The 21,209-nt window shown below is 39.4% G+C and overlaps 1 protein-coding gene across 1 annotated transcript; it reads right to left on the bottom strand.

The window, feature by feature from the left end:
- Positions 1-7,191: 7,191 nt before the first annotated feature.
- Positions 7,192-18,657, bottom strand: LOC110361842 (protein FAM240B). Its single transcript, XM_021293199.2, has 3 exons — positions 18,520-18,657; positions 11,621-11,778; positions 7,192-10,287 (listed from the first exon to the last, which is right to left on the bottom strand). The coding sequence occupies exons 2-3, from the start codon at positions 11,758-11,760 to the stop codon at positions 10,209-10,211; spliced, it is 219 nt and encodes a 72-aa protein (XP_021148874.1). The 5' UTR covers positions 11,761-11,778; positions 18,520-18,657; the 3' UTR covers positions 7,192-10,208.
- Between the last annotated feature and the right edge of the window lie 2,552 nt (positions 18,658-21,209).

The following is a 21,209-nucleotide window of genomic DNA, read 5'->3' as shown; positions in this document are numbered from 1 at the left end:
GTCTGAAACTAAGCGTCTCTGTGCAAGCAATTGCACAGATAATCTTAAAAAAACCCAACTTGGATCAATTTTCATAAAAGATTGTTAAACTGTGTTTATAACCATATTGTATACATGCTGGATTTTTCTTTTTTTAGTGGCTTTGCCCAAATGTTCTGGAGGGGTGTGCCAACCTTGAAGTGCTTCCCCCCTATCCTTAGCAGAACAAAGGGCTATGTTATGCCTTAAATGTCTGGCTTTTGTTACTTTGGGCAGAAAAGATAGATGACACCTCATCTTCTCTTTCCCAAGGTTTTATGGCCATGGAGGCAGACACCTCACTGCTGTGAAAGACCTCATGGCCTAATTGGGATGATAGAGATGACGCCATGTGTCAGACAACCAACTACCAGAAGAAACCACAAACCGGCAGCTACCCCTGATGGGCAAAACAACTCACTTCTGGTCAGTACTGTGAACTTTCCCCTAGTTTGAAGACCCCAGATCCATTTCCAGAAGAGTCTTCCTAATTAGCATGAAGAGCGAACAGAAGGAGGAGATAAACCGCCCTCTCCTATCTCACTTGTAAATGAACTGGTTAATAAAAAGATTTCATGCACGATATGAGGTGGTGGCGTGTAATTCTTCAATGTGTCCCCCTGTCTCCAGAGGTTGTTTTGGGACCAATGTACCTGTGGAGTGGTATTATCTTACTCTCGGTCTCTCTCTCTCTTTCTCTTTCTGATACTTTAGTTTTCCTTCTCTCTCTCTCTCTCTTCCTTTTTCTTGAACGTATAAAGGTAATATCATTGTAAGTTCTGCTGCTAAAGTCTTGTTCTGTATTATAGTTACTAATTGTCGCCAATCTACTATTTGTAGAAGGATTTTTGCTGTCAATGTACTGACAAGTTTTGTGATATTCTAACATACTTTTGCCAAGTCAATAATTGCTGTAATTTGTATTCCACCACGTGCTTTTAGTAAACTCGTAATTGAATTGGACCCCCGGAGTGATTGTCTGTCATTCATTTTGCAAAGCTGCATAGAAATACCCGGAGTTAATTCATACCTGATCTCAGCTGTTGAATCAGGGTGTGTGTTGCGTTCAGAGATAACTCATCCCTCATCCCATCTGTTGGGACTGGACAAGGGGTTAGATCAGAAAACGCTGATGTAAAAAGGGTGTTCGTCCCTCACCTAACCATGGGAATGAAACATGGCTCTCAAGACAACTGAAGAACTTGTCCAGAACAGGTTTACTATTTGTGTGATTATGATAGAGTATTGTTTTCTGGACTACGATGAATGGAATAAATCATAGTACTGGGACACATAATTTATGAATGAGTCTAAGCCATACACACTAAAAGTTTACAATATTTTGGCCAGCTCATGAGTATTTAGATTTTTTTTTGCCAGACAGGCAGCGTTTCCTGGCAGATAAGGGGCTGGACTGGTGCACAGAGCTGGGATCATAACCAAGCTCCAGCACTGGCCAGTTATTTGCCCTAAAACACAACAGTTCCCTACCTTATGTTCCCTATCACTGAAATAATCATGGAATCATAGAATCATTTTGGTTGGAAGAGATCTTCAAGATCATCAAGTCCAACCATTAACCTAACACTGGCACTAAACCATTTCCCTAAGAAACTCATCTATGTGTTGTTTATCACCTCAAATAATGAGGTGATGAGTCACATATTTAAATGCTTTGAGACCTATTTTTAAAAATCACTGTCTAAATTTTAGGTATATGTTACTGTTCAGTGACTTGGATTTGATTTTTTTTAAACCATTTAGAACAATTATTAATGAAATGCTTTTGCATTGGAACAGACTGAGGAAGTAGCACGTTAAATAGCTCAGACATGGACAGAACAAAGTGTGTCTTAAATAGCCAGGATGAATTGTGTGCTGCACAGCTCTGCTCTCCATCAGCCATGCTGTTGGCACCCTTCTGTCTCCTGTATGAGAACGTGAGCAGGGAGAGAATAAGATCAGGGAGCAGATCTAGCCAAAAACTACCCAAGCAAAAATACATGTATAACTGTTTATTTCGGCTGGATGGGTTCTCTCACTTGCTTCATTGTGCAGGCTCCCCAGCAGCTCTGCAAGCACAAGGCGGGAGGTGGAGGAGCCAGAGGGGAGGGCACAGCTCATGGCCAATAGAGGGTCTATGAGCCACTAGTGTTTGCTCAATTATTTGTTAAATTGCAGACCATTAATCACCCTGTGAGCCTGTGTTGAGGAATCTTCAGGAAAAGGTTTGTCTCCTGGCCCTCCTAAGGCTTTCATTCAGTTGAGTGAATCCTTAAGAATCATAGCAAAGCTTTTGAGAATTCTGCAATACACAAAAGATGTAGGGGCTGAGATGGGCATGTGTGTTGAGAGCCTGGGCTGTTCTGCAGAGCTCCTCTCTCAGACTCAGCTGCTCCTCTTTACACTGTACATCAGCTGGGCTAAAGACTCTCTGTACTCTCCTAGGTCAGTAGGTCCCCAAGGGTTGAAAAAAACTTGGTATTTCTGACTCGCTGGTTCTCATCAATATGACTGCTCTTGGGCTGCTATGTTTTATAAAGAGGGCCAAATTAGGTACCATTTCAGCACACAAATCTGTGCAGGTATAGCTAAGTAATGACTGAGGAACCATTTGCAGAACTCCTTTTGGGGTGGCAGCTGATACTGTATGCGGGACCATTTAGCAACACACAGAGTTCCACTGCTCTTGCTTTTGGTACAACCAATCCTCCACTTTGAAGCTGCTGTCTGCAGGTAAAAAGGCTATTTCAGGATTTGGCCTTCAGTGTAACACTGCCTATTAATAACTTGCGAACAATACAAGGGTTATATGAGCTGCTTTCTGTTTGCTTGTCTTTCTCAATAGACTACCTGATAATTTCCTCTACCTTTCTTTTAGAACATGACCTAAATCATGAAACGCTGCTTAGATATTCTGCCAACAGCTTTTAATCTACGTAAATCAAGTCAAACAGAGACCATTTTTTCTTTCCGGTTGGTTTCTGTTCTAACCTTTCTAATTACAATAATCTTAAACGCCGCATGAAGTTTCATTCATATTGCTTGGACATTAAATGAACTATTAGGTATTGTAGGATTAGAGCAACATCAAAGCCCTCGCAGATTTTCAGCATTATGCTAAGCTTCTATTTTCCTTTTGACTTAGAGCACCATGAAGATTATAGTGTGTATTCAATAATTATACCGGCACTGTTCTCTCCTGTCCATGGTTAAGGCTATGTCAGCATTTCTATGATAATCCCCTAGTTTCAAAGGACTTTATTACTTGCCCATAAAAATTTGTTCTGGGATAGAATCTGGTATTAAACTCTCATCCTGGGATAAGGACAAGAAAAACTATTTGAACACTCGGTGACTGCTCCCTGGTTTTAGAGGTAGTATGTGCATTTTAAAGTAGTCAGAGTCAGTACCTGAAAATTTTCTACCAGTTTTACAATTCAAAACGGGCACAATTTTCTACAGTGAATGTTGGCAGGTTACTATTAGACTGCTTGGTGGATTTGTTCTTTCTACTTCCCAAAGCAGAAAAAGGGCGAAGAGTCACAAATACAAAGCGCTCAAATCTCAGAGTAAACTTGGCCCATGACCTCTGACACCAGGGCTACTGCATTGAATCCTCTGAGGCAGAAGAGTGGTGAGATTATAAAATAGAATATGTGCAAGGAGTGAGGTGGGAATAAAAACAAGACTCTGAGAAAGGTTTAGGGCTTTTAAAGCAGCTGCAACCAAGATCTTGCACAGTGTACTCACTAATAAAAAAATGGTTGCAGAGGAGGATGAAGAGTTGAGGCAGATTTTCTTTGTGAGGAATGCTCTGGGGGTGCTTACATGAGTAATATGTATCCTAAAACTAGGGTGAATTGTAGAAGTGTAGGATAGGTTGAGGAAATAATATCTGCTCACTAACAAAAAGAAGATTGCGTTGGTAGAAGAGTAAGTTAGGAGATGTAAGTAGGGTATCCTGTGAGAATGCTTTATAAACTGTTCCTCTATTGGGCTACCTCTCCAAATGGCTACCAGCAGCTGCAGATAGAAACTTGTCAACAGAGAAGTGCCCTGCAAATTTAAGGCATCAACCTAAAGAGCTGTAAGCTAAGCGTATCACAGTTGTCTTCACTGGGGGCTCTTAGACAGAATGTGTCTTTGTACACTCTGGTTTGATTTTCCTTTCTTACTGCAGGCACTCTGCTATCTTTGTTTTACTTATAGTATAAGAAAATCACAGAATCATAGAATTAAAGAATGGTTTGGGTTAGATGGGACAATTAAAGATCATGTAGCCCACAGGCATAGATATCTTTCTCTAGATCAGTTTTATCAAAGCCCCATCCAACCAGACCTTGAACACTTCCAAGGATGGGGCAACTTCTCTGAGAAACCTTGTGTCTCACTACCCTCACAGTAAAGAATTTCCTCCTCATGTCCAGTCTAAATCTACCCTTCTTCATTTTAAAACTGTTATCCCTTGTCCTGTCACTACAGTCCCTGGCAGAAAGTCTGCCTTTATCTTTCTTATAAGCCCCCTTTAAGTATTGAAATGTTGCAAGAAGGTCTCCCCGCAACCTTCTCCAGGCTGAGCAGCCCCAGCTCTCTCAGCCTGTCCTCATAGGAGAGCTGTTCCATCCCTCTGGCCATTTTTGTGTCCCTCATGACCTGCTCTAACAGGTCCATGTCTTTCTTATACTGGGGACCCCAGAGCTGGACACAGTAGGCCAGGTGGAATCTCGTGAATGTGGAGTAGAGGGGGACAATCACCACTGTTAGCCTGCTGGCCACAATCCTTTTTATGGCACCCAGGATAAAATTGGCTTTCTGAACTGCAAGAGTACATTGCCACCTCATACCCAATTTCCCATCCCTCAGGATCCCCAAGTCTTTCTCCACAGGGATGCTCTCAAACAATTCATCCCCCAGTCTGTATTGATATTGGGGACTGTGCCAACACAGATGGCCGCTCTCAGAATGAGATTCTAATTCTAAGAGGAATAAATTCAGACCTGTAAATTCAGAGGTTATTCAAAAAGCTATCTACATTTTGACATATTTTGTAGTGGATATGAACATTCCCCATCGACCTTGAAGCTTCAGGACTCTCTTACCAGTCCTGCTTGTAGGATGTAAGCCAGTTTGACCCAAACTTAGTCTTCTTTATGCAAGAGGGTGGCTTCAGATTTTAGCATGGGGAAATGTCTGAGTATGGACAGGCTCACACAACAGCATGGCTTAGGGTTCGGATCTATCTCTAATATAACTTCCACTGAGCAGTTTCTGAAGGTCATATGTGGTTAATGTGCATGTGGCTGAGCTAACACCAGCAGTGATGTCTGAGAGAGGTTCAATGTATAACATGGAAAGGTGAGAGGATGAGTTCAAAACAGTAAAACCTGTAATCAATGTTAGGTCTTCATCTGAACTGCTTCAAACCCCTTTCAGTTTAAGATATTATCTCTTCTTCACCTTCTTTAACTTCCCTCCCCAAAGAGATCTGTCCTCCTTCTCCAGAGTCAATGGCCTCCCAATTTTATTAATAAATCTGGAATCCCACTGGCATCCAACTCTTCATTTTCCTCAAAAATTATGGTGAGAATCCACGCAAGTAGTGATTCCCTTAACATGCAGTGTATTTTGCCACAGCTCTGACACCTTCCATGGATTGGTTCAGGATGTTTTTATTTTTCAGACCTTTTTATTAGAAAACTGTCTATGGATTTCAGTTCTAGCTGGAGCACTGGCTATTATGTACATGGATCACACTATCCGCGTGGAGCAGTTGGACCTTGACTTTGTACCTGACCCATGTACCATAGCTCTTCCCTGACCTCTGGCTCTGGCCCATCTTTCCATTCCCACTTCACTGTTTCTGTCCTGTTTACACAGAGACTCTGTGTATCTGCGATTATCTCTCTCATTGTTTGTGCATCATGGGATCAAAATCTTGGAGGTAGCCTGCAGGCTTTTCTTTAGCGCAAAATAACTCAACGGTACTTAACGCTACACTAAACAGACAATATTGTAGGTGAACTTGGTATTGTATGGTGGGTTTATTTCAGTGCTGACAACATTAATCACCTCAGAATTGGCCAACACATCAGTCTTCTCTTCAGTGAATGTAACAAGAAGCCCAAAGAGACATAGCTTCACGGACATGAAACTGTTGCATGGTAGGAAACACACATTTGGATGTCACACTGAAGACAGTCTGCTGAGTGATCCTGCACTAGGCTGCAGGCCAGTTCATAGAATCATAGAATGCCCTGAGTTGGAAGGGATCCCCAACTATCATCAAGTCCAGCTCCTGTCCCTGCATATGACAACCCCACAGCTGATACCATGTGTCTGAGGGCATTGTCTAGTCTCTTCTTGAACACAACTTGGTAGCCCTCTTCTGGACACTCTCCAGTAGCTTTATGTCCTTTTTATCCTGTGTTCCCCAGAACTGCACACAGTGTTCCAGGTGAGGCCGCACCAGTGCAGAGCAGAGCAGAACAATCACCTCCCTCGCCCGGCTGGCAGCACTGTGCTGGATGCACCCACGACACGGGTGGCCCGATTGGTTGCCAGGGCAGTTTTCACTGTAAAAACTCTGCTGTGGCATAACTGAACCATCTCCCTGATTTGTCTCTACCCTCTTGACAGAAAAGCATCTTGCCTTTTGGCTGATTTGCATCAGTTGTTCAAATTAAAAACCTGGCCAATGGCTGAGTTATGCTTATTTGCTCTTTAATTAGAGAGCTCCAGATAGGAGCTCCTTGGTTAGGGAAAGACATTGGTCAGAAAGGACTACTGAGCAAAGAACTGTATTTAAGCTGTCTCAGTTTGGGCTAAACTGCTAAGAAGTTTGTTAATTTACTGACAGAACCATTCTTAACAGCTGCTAGCCCTTATCCATACTTTAGAAGGATTATTAATATGGCCAAAATGAAGTATTTGTCTCTTTTGCTAACACACAGTGCAGTTCCCATAAGTACTCTTTAAAATAGCTTGGGTCCAGATCATTTACTGTTTATGTCAGAGTATGGTAAAACTTTACTACATTTGATTTTTGTAACTGTTACAAGATTTTCCAAAAAGTTCTGTACCATGCATTTGTAATGAGAAAGTGACATGCATTTTCTTGCTACTCAGTGTCAGGGTGAAGAAAATTAATGGTAAAATAACGAAAGCTAGGAATATAAGCAAATATCTACCACATTTTAATTACAAAGCTAATAAATTTAGAGCGACATAACCCAAAAGGTTTTGCTGTTGCACGCAAAAGCAATTTGAAAATATAGATTGAAAAAAACAAGAGAAATAAAGTGTTTCTTCAAGGAGCTATTTTATAGACATTTTGAGTTATTAAGTTTAACCTGTTTAACTGAATACGGCACTCCTCTGAAACTGCATATTCAATAAAAATAGTCTATAGAGCATCTAAGCATCCTCTCTAACCATAATGATTTTATAAAACTAGTTGATTTTATCAGTTTTTAGCTGATGACTTTTCCACTCTAACAGCCAGGTTTTTCTATTGCTTTTTATAACATTATGACTGTTTTCTGAGTTTCACAGAAATGGTAGTTTACTTCCCCCTCCCGCTTTTAATTTATCTTATGACCTTCAAGGTAAATGAAAGATTCGTATTTTTGTGTTTTCAAATTGCCAGAACCATTTTCATCTTAGAGTCTGCTCCAGGTTCTGATTAAGATGGTTTCTTGACATTTAGATTTGAATTTTAATGCTATCACACTTCTTTATTTTTGCTGATTGACTCTAGATTATATTTATTTCTCTGGATAGGTATTCTTTTTTGGTAGCAATTTACAAAACTCCTTGGTAGACCATCCCTGCAACAATGGTGGCATTTGTGTCAAAACATGTTACTAGCACTTAGATAAATAAAGATTACATGGCCCAAAGTCCTGAATCTAATGCTGTGGAACTTGAGCCTGAAATAATTAGTCTGTACACTAAATGTGAAACTGCAAAGCTCAGATGAAAAGTGGCTTAATTCTGTATACATATTTTCAGAACTCCTATTGGCATTGGGCAGAAATAGATGCAGTCTATAAAAAATAAGTTCCTTTTCATCATCCTAAAGAGATGATTTTGGGGTATCCTAGCTTGTTAGGGACCTATTCCAAAGCATTCTGAAGTAACAGAACCATTTGAGATATGCAATGAGGGACTCAGATGGGAGTGACTTCCTGGCACGTCTTTTCCAGGCTCTCCATGGATTTCCCTCATTCTTACTTACTTCATGAGAAGAGGAGAAGAAGGATCTCAGCTACGTGAGGTGCAAAGAAAAGATTTTTCCAGGGCTGCCTCTTTCGTTTTTAAAATACACCAACTCCGATTTCTTCTGTTTCACACCTTGTGCAGTCACTTGCACAATGAATAAGGGGATGAAACATATTTCCCTTAGCTCAGTTCAAACTCTAATTTCAGGTAAAATGGTATAAAAATCAATGCTGTTTCACCATGGTTTTCAGGAAGAGCCTCAATAAACACAAGGCACAGATATGATGGAAGAACTGAAGTGTGTGAACTGGTATTTTCGAAGAAATCTAATTTTTGCTGAACCCCAATATTAAGTTGTGTGTTTACTTGGTGATTGTTTATTAAAGCGCAGCTATATTGTATTTATAATGTTATCCAGCATATTCCCAGTTGGTCACTTTAAAAAATGCTTAAGAACAGAACTAAACTGAAGAACATGAGTTGAGCAGCTTTTTTTTCACCTGACAGGGAAACTCTGCTCACAAGTCCAGTGACGTACCTGCTGGTATCTTGACTTCTGAGTTCCAAGGTCATCTTTTTTTCATGCCTTCATGGATTTCTCAGGTTTCCCAAACATTATTTACATATTTAAATTCCCATAATAGATTGGGTTTGACCTTGGGATACATAAAGTGAATTTAAAAGGTGACGAATAAAGAAAGAAAAAAGAGCATTTCAAATTTTTGTTTTGCTTTGAGAAGAACAGATGTTTTAAGTATTTAAAAACCCTTCTGCTACTCTCTTCTCACCTCACTGGCAATTCAAAACTTCTTTACTCAGAAACAATATGAATTGGCAGAGAAGTGGTGAAATTGTCTTATGAAAAGAGACTAAAAGGTTAAGCAATTGAGGGAAGAGATTTTTAGCATGTTCAAAATAAGCCATTTTGCAGTACATTACCCAAAGCACTCTGGTGGCAACAAAGCAGTCACCCTAGGAAGGAAGCAATTTTATTACACCAGCCTTTTCAAATGCTTTGATACTGTTGAAGGAAATGCCATACTTACTAATGAAGCACTAGGAAGGGAACTAGAAACATTTTTGACTAATGGTGAATGGGGGAGAGGAAACCTGCCATGTTTCTGAAGGTACTGATTGAATATATACTGGGTCTTAGAGGGAAATAGTGTTAGAGGAGAAATTGTGCTCATCAGTCATGAAGACAGACAGCTGTGAAAATGCATCACGCTGCTCTGTGAGACAAAGATATCAGTCCAGCTCTTGACAAGCAGGGTCGAGTACAAAAAGCAGCCTCAAAACTTAAATTTGTTTTTCCTTTGCTGATACAGCATCTTAAGTTAGCTAATGTGGGTTAACTAATTAAATAACTCTTGCTGTTTTCTCACAAAACCTGTTTCTCATGATACATACTAATAGCTTCCCAGAATTTTAATACGGAAGCTGGAATTTGTAACTTGCACCACGTTTGGCTCCACTAGTGATCTGGGATGTGGTGGCATTGTTTGTGCATGTCTCTTCTTCTTTGGTCTGAATTGCGCTCTACTGTGTCAAAAAAAAAGAACTAACCAAACTCAACTATTCATTAAACAATTCTGAAAGGAAATACCTTCATTAGATTACAATCAGTCTATATAGAAACCTAAAATGTCAAGGAAGTACTTTTGCTGAGCACTAATTGTATAACTAAACTTGCTTTCCAGGCATCTACTGCTCAGTGAACCATGATTTATTAGTCTTGAAGACTACAGAGTACTTCAATCTCCGTTTCTCAAGTGAAGGGGTGGATGCATAATCTTAAAAGCAAAACCAGACATTTCACGTATGAAAGTTCTAGCAATGACAGCTAATTAATTATAGCTCATTTAAGCCACAAAGAAAAATTGACTAAAGCTTTTGCATCACACCATCATGCTTTCCTACAAAACAATTTTCTTTTTCCCCCGATACATGTAATGAATGTGGGATCTTCAGCTAGATGGGTCTTCAGGTTGGGTCCTCAACATCTTTATCCGTTTTTCCAGCCTCTCCATCCATTCATTTCTGAGCCTAAGGACAGAAACATGGATCAGCTTGTCCCCGTATTTTTACAGGGAACAGATCTATACTCTTCATGTTTCCCACCAGTGCTCTCCATTGATGCCTTTTTCCCAGTTCTCATGCAAACTGTCCTGCCTCTTTAAAGTGCTTTGCTGGATGGTACCTCAGGACTAGCCCTCAAATGCTGATGAGGGCTCACCTGAGCTTTGTGGTTCATATTCATCCCCAGTGTGCTCTCTCTCAAGTGCCTCTGTGTGCTGGAGTGGCTTGTCATCTCCACTGGAGATTGCCTGCTGCCACCTGCTGGGTAGCATCACCCAACAATTCCCCAGTCTCCCTCCTTAGAAATGCATTAAAAAATATATTGCATAGAGGCTCCTGAGCACTATTTGGCTTGGACTCACTGTGCATGTTGAAGCTTCTGTTAGAACCATAGCAGACAGGTTTAGGTCATAGGTGGCACTTTGTTTTCTTTTTGGTGGTATCCAGGTACCACAGAAAAACTGCCTCAAACAGAAAAGATGGGAATTTCACAGCTGAGGAGTTGAGATGTTGAAATTAGGTTAAGTACAAATGGATAAAGCATGCTAGAGACTAACTCCAGAGTTCATTCACCCAGGTTTATTAATGCAAGGCCATCCTGGTTCTTATTTTTTTTCAAGCATTGATCCAAAGAGAGTTAAGAGGGAGATTTTTGGAAAAAGTTCTTTCTTATTGAATGATCTTAAGCCAAAATAGCCATCTTTGCATGCTTCTTCAACTTACGGAGATTTCATGTGAACTAGAACTGTACTGATGTTGCCACAGACAGACATTTCTCATTGTGGCTGATTAAGGTGTATGTAACTGATTGAGGTAAATATAACTGACTTAGGTAATCGTGTCTATGGATGATGATTACCTTGGTCAGTACACTGGGACTGTCTGCTTTCTTATGGGTTTACCTTGTGCAAATTAAGCCATCTTAATGAATTCACACTACGTTCTTGTGAAAACAAGTCCACAGCGAAATAAGGTGGGTCGGGTACACATCTGTGCTAGCTCTTCTGTGAACATAAGCCTTGATGTTCAAGACATGACTGCACTGCTAGATGTTGTCCTGATAACTTCAGAAAGTTACATACTTTAGGCCCGTTTACAGAACAAGAGAGAATTATCCTGTGCAGCCATAGCTTAGACATGTTAATATTAGCATACCAATGTAGGAAGGTTTATTGTTTTATAAAAATCTAACAAGAGTACTTTCAGCTTTCATTGCATGAATCGAATACAGATATCACTTTTCTTTAGCAAATAGTCACAACACTAACTCCAATAACCATTCCAGATACAAACTACCTACTTTGTCAGAGCACTTCTTCGCTGACGTTCTTTTTCAATTTGCAGATACCGAGTTTGTTCTTCAATAGTCTTTTCCCAGAAGTTTCTCAGGTCACTAGTTTCGCATCCCCGAACTTCATGACGTATATACTGGCTATTCATTTTCTCTACAGGAGAAATCTGAAACAACCGTAAGACAAGTTATTGGTTCCTCATCTGTTTTCATGGCTAAAGCACACTCTTGCTGATGTGGATTCTCATAGGACAGTCTGTTTTTTTGTAGGATCAGCATAACAGTGGACATGACTCACTATTTAAGCTCTCTATTCCTAGCTCTGACACTTGACGATATGCTGTCTGCAAAGATTTGAATTTTTACTTGTTCACCTCAAATACCTCTCACCTTCATCTGCCTGTGACCTTTAAGCTCACAATGCAGGACAGTTCTGTTGCCTTCTCTAGCTTAATGATTCAGATACCTTTTACTGTACTCATTCATGGAAATATAAAAATTGCCAGATTTAGTGGGATTTTTCCTCACTGTTTTCATATATGTAAAATTATAAAGTGACTATTGTAGATTAAGAATAAAACAAAGGAAAAAAAGAGCTCTGATGGTCTGCTGTTAATCATTATAACACCTTAGCTTTGTTTGGCAATGGAGAAAATTTACATGTACGAAAGTATGTAAATAATTTTATAAGATGTGGACTTGCAAAAGCCACTTTACTTATTAAATATTTCTCCCTCTTCAGCAATTTTCAAAACAGAGCAAATTCTTTTAATATATTTAATCTCTCTCTTTGTTCTATACTTCCCCCTTCATTTAATGTCATCTTAAAAATAAATTTCAGAGTGAATCTTACCATAAGAAAAGAATATCTGTCTCAGGATGACTCTTCATGGGCTAACAGTCAAGCCCCTGTATACCACATTATGGCCAGAAAATCATACAATTATTTTCAAAACTTCATTAAATATCGAATGAGTATATCCATGCTACCTTCCAAATTGCTGTGTGGTTTTGCATGAGCATGCCATTATAATATTTTCCAGAACATTTATTTTTTTTAATAAGTATTTAGGGCTCTCTCATGCGTTATTTGAGTTTATGGTAATTACTTGTAATTTATTTTAATCAGAGCCATAGAGAGCTAGTAAACAAGCTCTTCAAGGCTACCTTGGAAAAGCCTGAAGAAACTGCTGCCATTCCTCTGCCAGCCATTGTAAGAAAAGCAAAATTGGGAACGTGTAATCTTTACACAATTTCATTTGGAAATTTAGCTGTTTTGTGGAAAACTGTGAAACATATCATAAAGATGCTATGAGCAGAGAAATAAAGCAGACTTTTTGAGGAGGTCCTTTTCTTGCTTGGATTTCCCTGTGACTCCTTTGTGGTTCCCTGTAAAACCTCCATTGGTCAACTCATGGCCTCTGAATGATAGAAGCACATTATTTGAGCCTGACTTCTGCAGAAGAAATTTCCTCAGCATTTTTTCAGGTTCTGAGAAAATTACAGTTGGATTTATAATTTTGGCATCAGTCTGTATTGTGAATTGTAAGCACAGCTGAACACCTCAAGCTGTGCTAGGGGATAACCAATTCCAGGTCAAATGTTCTCTTAATACGAATATTTTCATAACATATATATATTCTATAAATGTCCACATATATATTAATGCCAACCCAAATCTCTCTTTCCAGGTAGCAGTTCCTACCTTTTTAAACTTTTTGTGCATGAGAGTAATAGAGAAATGTATGAAAAAGATACGATAACAGCTATCTGGGTCAGACTAATGGACTTTCCGCTCCAGGAGTTAATCTCTGAGAATAACAATACTTCTGAAGAGTAGCGGACAAATTTACCAGATATCCCTGAGGCTCCAAAATAAACTGCCAGGAAATAACGTCCCCTGGTTTCTTTAATCAGAAGTGATCCTAAAGCATAATAATTTAATCCTTCTAAATGATTATGAATTCCTGTTTAATATATTGTGGATGTGTCTTTTCTGTATATATGAGGGTGAATATCTCTCCTGAATAAGGCAAAATTGTGGAACTCGTTGTCACAAGGTATAACTGAGACCAAGCATATGCTTTCAGAATACACATATTCTTCACTGGTTTTAAATACTCTGACTTCTGGTTTGTTTGCATATATTCTTGGTGCTGTCTTCAATGTAGTTTACAGACGTGTCTCTCCAACACCCCTCTCCACAGCAAAACTCACATGGAAAAAGTTTTAAACCCAGTAAAAGGGAAGTTCAGAATTAGGTCTCGTTATGCACCTTACTTCTGCTGCTGGCAGTATTTAGAAGAAAGTTAGAATCCTGTTCAGACTACAAAATGTGTATAGTACTGCACATTACAGGTTTGGGTGACTCTTTTTTTTTTTTTTTTTTCCCTGGTGGTTGGGAATTAGTGCTTTTCTCTGTCTATTATCCATGAAATTTTCTTTGTGTGTGCTTGCCCAAGCACATTTAAGAGCATTGTCCAAGCCTGCCCTTCTTTCCTAACCTTTTAGTTTGTTTTAATATACGAATATGTTGGTGATGAATTTTCTCTTGCTCATTCCTAAATATTCCCCTTTATTGTCTTTCCCCCTAGTACTGGAGAACACTCAAATATGTATCAAAGCAACTAAACTTAGAATTTCTGCATCATTATTTTACTGATTCTCATACATCCCTGATAAACCCTAGTATGTCAATGGGCCAGCACTTGTTTCTCTAAACTGCAGAACCATTGTGCCCTAAACTACCTTTATTTTCAAACCTTCTATTAGAGCCCATTCATGTGGTGATTTCAAAACTGCACAATAACTGCTAAAATAACCCGCCTGGTTTCCTTTACCTTTATGGATCCTGTGCACAGATGTTTGAGTTCACCTCTGTCCTACCATCCATTTCAAAACTGTTGCCATAAACCTTCAGGGTAGAGAGGGCAATCGGGGATATCAAACCTAGTCTATCAGTATTTCATTTGCCCTAAGATAAGATTTCTCTGCTGAAACTTCTCAGTGACGGAAACTCTTTTCCCCTCCTACTTCAGTTTACTTCAGAGGAATGTTACAGGACTTAAGCCTGTATTGTGGCTTTGCACCAGTAGTTATCATCTGGGCACAGTTTATTTTTATGCCTTGAAACCTCATTCAAAACAGTTAGCAAAAGAGACCCCATTGAAAAGATTTCATGGAAGCAGCCCCCAAAGCAGCCCAAACAAATAATCTCTATCTATCTGTACAACAGGTGGGCAGAAATATACTGTTAAAGCATATAGGCAGTTGTAAGAGCACTTTTATAGATCTTGCAGTTAGGTTTGACTGAAACTACCTTGAAACAGCTATGACTAAATGAAGCTTTATTTAAGCCTCTAGTGACAAGCCTTCTAGAGGACAATAAAGAGAGCCTCTTTCAGGTAATCATCTTTGATAGAGCCCTGGTTGCAAGCTGGTGAACAAATGTAGCTGCTCTCAAATGAAAGGAATAGCTGGATAAACTCTAGGAAGTCTTTGTCCTACACAAGGCACATGGTTGTTTCTTTTTAAGTTTAATAATTTTAGAGCAGGTTGATATTATTTAGTCTTAATTTGCTTAAGGAGATCTTACAAGGGCAGGAAGCTGTAACACTAACACGGTTATCTGGAGCTCAAGAATCATGTTGGTAGGACAAAAGATGAATGTATGATCAATTCAGTGTGACATCTTGACTTTTCTGCAAGTAAAAAGAAAAAATCAATACTTTGAGACTGGAGTTCACCGGTTCTTTTACAAACCATTACCACCACAAGAAACACACCATTTCATGGAGAGAAGTGGAAGCTGCAAGTTTTGTAGGTAGGAAATGGTATGTAAATAAAAGTGGTTTTTTTGTTGTTTTGTTTTGTTTTGTTTTGTTTGTTTTTGGTTTTGTTTTTCCTGTAGTCAAATAAAAATTATTATTTTAGACAGTTTTTAAAATTTGCAAAACATCTTCATGAGTCAGGAAAAATATTTTTCCCCTTCTCATGCTTCTTGCATAGCACAAACAGTCAGAATTTTCAGACTGTTACATGTCTTCCTAGAAATAATATAAATTTTTTTCACATACCTTTTAATGGATCTTGCTTGGTGACTGTGCTTATTATATAAATGCACTGGATTAATAAAAAATTGCACGATGTATAGGAGAGTAGGCTATATATATGTTAATGCTGATGTTTTACTTTAAACCAATAAAAAACGTGCTTAGATTTTAGAAAAGTGGACTAGTAATTGCACCTATGATTTCTCTCTTTTTTCTTGGATCTTGGATACAACATTTATCTTCTGATCCTGCAGCTGCCAGCAATTAACATCTCAAAGGGCTGGCTGAGGTTTGCTTTGAGATCTTGCCTGGGGAGGCATACCAGTTTCAAGTCTAACTTAGGTCTTCAGACCCTGGGTAAAAGTCTTTGAGGGCAGAAGAAAGCACTTTTATTTAGTTGTCTACACCCTTCTGTTTGTGTGTCAGGTTGCACAATGCAGACTTTTTCATGAATGGCCTGAGCCTTGGTGCCACTCATGGGCAATGTGGGGAGAGGTTCCTCTGCCTCACTGGTGCCCAGTTACAGAGCTGTACCTCTTGGACTTGACCTGCAACACCAGCCTGGAGATGGAGAAAGGCTAGTGTGGTCTTCTGGTGCATGCAGGTCCCTAATACTGTGCTGCTCTCTTTCAAAAATTCGTTAGTGTATCTCATCAGCAAAGATGTGGGGTTTTGCATGTGTACTGTACTCTCCATTTGCATTTCAGCATTACAGACTATCAATTTATGCTTTTCTTTTGTAAACAGTTTGTCTGGAGTTGGCAGTGAAATAAGGAAATTCTAGACAAATGACCTGTTCTGCCAGCAGCGTTTCCTGGTTTGGCGGAATTTGAAATACACACTTTTACTGGGATGTGTGCTCTATCAGGTAGTTGTTGTCTGGGTATAAATGCCAATCAAATGAACTTTTCCATGCAATGGGAATTTTCTATGTGCAAAAATGACAACAATACTGACATGTGACCGAGCAATATTAGTAGGAGTTACCTGTGCGCAAGAGTTACAGGTGTGCATCTAGCAAATAATTTCTCACATGCAAATTAAGGAATTTTAACATGCAAGCTAAAATGTTGGCACTCAGGCACTATGCAGCAGTCTCTGTTCAATCATTCTTGTTCCTAATGCCCACAGTTCATTGCTGCTTTTCTGTGACAAGTGGTTGTGTCTGAGTCCGTTTTCTGATTTGGAGAATAGCTGTTCTTGAAATGCTTTGAACTGTTACAAAATTTGGACCTTTTCTCATATGATATCTTTATGACAAAGAAACATATTATGGCAAGGTTTGTGACAGCTCTGTGGATTTTGCATCATACTGCTACAGTAGCAGTATAAATGCTTTTGAACACCATGGACTGTAAATGTTTTCTTCTGTCCTCCTTATCCGTTAAGCCTCAGTTGTCTTTATCTGTTTTCATTCCTCCCTGGATATGAGACACCTGAACGACTGAATTACCGAACTGGAGCAGACTGATTTTCTGCCTTGCTTTTCTGTAAAATTCTTAAAACTTTTTGAGAACAACACGTGCGGAATCAACAGTTTCATTTCTCTCCAGGTCATCCATTCAGTTATTACTAACAACATCCGTTTAGTTGTTACTAAATTGCTCTGCTTCTGTGCCTGTTTATTTGTTTGGCTGCTTGCACTCTTCCACTCTGCGATTCTCACTGACTCTCTGATATCCTCCAGCCGACAACCAAGGGCTTCCAAGAGAGGTCCCTCTGACTTTCCCTTCTCTGACTTCATGTCTGCTGAGTGTCTCCTTCTGCCCTCTTCACCTCCCATACCAGCCCTTCAGCCTAACCTGGCTGACTCACACCTCCACTTTCAAACATCTTTTTGGCTCAGATCCCCAGCTCTGTTGTTCATTCTGAAAAATCTCTCTCCAGTTCCTGCTGGAGCTGCATTTCTCCCTGGCTGCTCCTGGCAATCTTGTGAAACTTTCCCTGGGAGCACCTTTTCAGCGCCCCTCTGCTCCCCAGCTTCTCACACCGGCTCTCTGTGGTGGTTGCCTACACATACTCCTGCCAGTACTCACAGACTGGCCTGTGGTGGCAGTCACACAGAGGAGAGCATCAAATGAACAGGCATTCATAAGCATTGTGCAAGACAGAGTGTCCAAATGCCTTTCCTGAGCTTTCCATAGATTTTTCCAACTTTTATTGGCTTTTAATTTTCAACATCTAAGGCACATTTAATGTGGCTGTAGTTTCCTTGCATGATCAAATATTATTTCTGATCACTAGATCTTCCCCACTTCCAGAAACATTTGAAGGCTGATCCATTGAACTGCTGAATTCATAAGATCAAGTATGTAGCATAAATTAATATTTATTTGTCAAGGATCTTGAACTTGTTTTGTTGTTTGATTTTTCAGTACAGGAGGACTCCATGGTCTAGGACCAAAGAAGACAGATCCTGCCCAGGGCTCATGTTCTTCAGCAGATTGCCTGGTTCTGACAAAACATGAAAGAGAAACTGATTCTGATTAATGTGAAGGTGTCTGCCATTAAATTAAAAAGCCTCTCAGCAGCAGATGTCTGTTAGAAAACCTTTGTGAGAGGAGTGTGTGTGTAACCTTGGCTACCATTTAGCCCATCAGTTGAGAATATACAGCCACATCTTCTGGTGTTTTATCCAGGGTTGTGGCATGGAAGTTGCCCGTAAATGTTTTTTCTGTATCAATGCTACTCAGCTTCCTTAGAATGCTGCTAAACTGGGCACTCTTCCCTGACATTTTCTTCACATTCTCATCTTTCCTAGAATATAGCTTTGTGAAAATTAAAGTCAGAGAACAAATGCATTTCTTGCTGACATTATTATGAAAAACTCTCTACAAAAAACAAATATTTACTTACCTTTGGAGTTGGACTCTTCCTGCAAATAAATCCTGTGTGTGACACAAATAAATGAGGAATATTAGCACTGCAGCCCTGGCTTCTCCAGTGTCACAGGGCAGTAATGAAATGCATCCCTCGGTACTTTTTATTTGAAGTGGGGGGTAACATAAATCCTTCATCATATCAAGGCTATTTTGAACAGAACCAGCAGTGAGATAAGATCATTTAATGAACTTTGCAGCCCCCTGCCTGAGATGACCATGAAACACAGGCCCCCTTGAGAGCATGCATCCCTCCCACGCTGGCAGATACCTCAGAGAGCATGACTTGGCAACTGCTGAGAATTTTCTCTAAAATGCGTGCTAGTATTATCCATTTTAATATTTCTCCTGTGAAGCTTGAAAAATTCCACGCTGCTGTCTTAGCTGTAATGGAGGCTGAAATGGTGTGACAAATCACGCTTGGTTTTGCATTACAGGGTGACTTACAGAAGTATGCAGTACTTTGGAGCTGTTAATTTAAGGATGCGTGCTTGATTATGACCTATCACACAATCTGTTCTCTTCAAGGCAATCGTCATAGGAGTTGTCTGTTTGGTTAACATTAGCTGACAAAATGCATTAAACCAGCACTTGTTTTACCATTTGGAGTTGTTATAACTCTATTACAGATGAGCACTTATATCATTACATTTCATTTTCTGAGGAAAATATTTTGTAGATTTGGTTGATGACAGATGTATGAGCTGATCTCAGTTTTCATTAAATCCATTTACATTGCTAATATACCATATGTGACTGCTGGGTTAAGTAGTATTTATACCGTTGCTGATTATTTTAACCTTCCTTTGTTGTAATTTTTCAGACCTCAAGTAGCGAAAGGAGCAACCATTAGATGGATGCTTTTTGTAGTTCATATTTATTTTTTTTTTTCCTGCAGTCAATTTTACAGCAGAAAACCCTGAGCAAAACCTATCAGCTGCAGCCTTTCACTGTAAAGGAAAAATTCTACTCTTTCCAAATACTAGTCAGTTTGTTTAACTCCTTAAAAACATTAACATATTAACTTTCTTTAATGTGTTGTCCCATCTCATATCATATGAAACCACAGAAATCAAGTCTTCCCTCTACACATGTGTTAATAAAAAAGATAATGTTGTCTCAGAGCTTTTGATCCTAGATGCACACATGACATTGTAAAAAAAGAAAGCATATCACAGGTCAAGTTCATCTGGTTTTGGAAAATGATATCAAACTGGCTTTGGAAATCACAAGAAAATACATTCTGTCCTGTGAATATTAAAATAATACAGTATTACAGAGACAAGTTGGTGTCCAGGCTTGATACAGCAGTGGTACTAACCACCACAGTGCTGCAGAGCAGCATAACTACCTCCTTGCCATCTGACTCAGAGCTTGAGTAACTTTTCCCTAAACACATCTAGCTAAATTTACAATAAATCAGAGAGTTTAATGGCTTTTAGGGAAGGCAATATCTCCCCTAAATATTTGCAAACATCTGATTTCAGGGGGAGACTTTAGTGTCTGGGTACTGACAGACCCGAATATGTATTTCCTGTCTGACATGCTGTAGATGTACTGACATTTCTGCATTCATGCAGATTAGATGCCCTGTGTGAAGCACAGCCAAAATGTGATAGATATTGCACATGCTCTGATCATCTGCAGTATATTAGATACATCTCGCATTATACATGCTAACTGTATTTGCAATGAACAATTAATCTGTGTATTCATAGCAGCCTCTTATGCAAGATAAATGGATATCCAGCATACATAAGTCCTGGTCAGAAGTAATGCCCCGTGGGTTTCACATGTTTGAAGAAACAGTCATGTGACAGGTGACTGGAAAGACACAATTCACTCTCAAAAGCAGGGCAATTGTCAAGTGAGCTTTTATGTAGTAAAAAATATTTAAGCTGTTTGTACTCCTCATTGTCTCTTTACTTCACAAGCAAATCTCAGAGCTGTTTACCATAACCTGCTTGTATGACAGCACTCATCTCTAGTTTGTAAGAGTTCTTGTGAATACCTGCTTAATGTCATTAGCAGGGACCACAGAAGAACCTGTAAAATGACTGACAAAGTGCAAACCTTTGGAGGGTCTGCAGTGTTACTTATCTGCAGCAATCAAATTTTTCCTCAGTGTTCTGACTGCATGCTGTTGCTCTTGTGTGGGAGAGTTGGAAATAAAAGTAGCAATCAGCTCTTAGTTTCACAGAAGTAATCTTGGTACGTTTTGTTCATATTTTGTCAGTCTGGTCCCTTTACTCTCTGCATGCTCTTAGACTTGATGCTAAAGAGGAAGAGGCAAAAGGAGAAGACGTTATACAGAATCTACAAGAACTTGCTATATTAAGTAAACATCTCATGCCTCTTTTCTCTTTCGTGCTGGAGAAAATAAAATTCAGAGAGGTAAGTTTTAGATATTGTACAACGTTGTTGGGATGGATTTCTTCTGTATTCACCATGCCTCTGATATTCACATCCTTCTCATTCTTGATTGATGCAATGGCAGTCAGAAAACTGTGAGGAGGGATTTCTGTCACTACTGGACCCTGTTCTCACTGGTCTAGAAGCCGCACAGGTCATAGCAGTTTTAGCAGCCCTCTCAAAGCTTCACAAATTCCAAGCTGAAGCAGGTGACTCAAAAGTTAGGAAAGAGTCTGATCAGTTTAGGCATTTATC

The sequence above is a fragment of the Columba livia genome, chromosome Z, assembly GCF_036013475.1.
Source record: "Columba livia isolate bColLiv1 breed racing homer chromosome Z, bColLiv1.pat.W.v2, whole genome shotgun sequence".
NCBI lineage: Eukaryota > Metazoa > Chordata > Aves > Columbiformes > Columbidae > Columba > Columba livia.
This window is presented reverse-complemented; position numbering and strand designations above follow the sequence as displayed.

Excerpts from the sequence above, each read along its gene's own strand:
- LOC110361842 (XM_021293199.2), bottom strand. The coding sequence starts at position 11,760 with ATGAATAGCCAGTATATACGTCATGAAGTTCGGGGATGCGAAACTAGT. Across the intron at positions 10,288-11,620 it reads CGAAGAAGTGCTCTGACAAA|GCTCAGAAATGAATGGATGG; the intron begins GTAGGTAGTTTG and ends TTCTGTCCTTAG.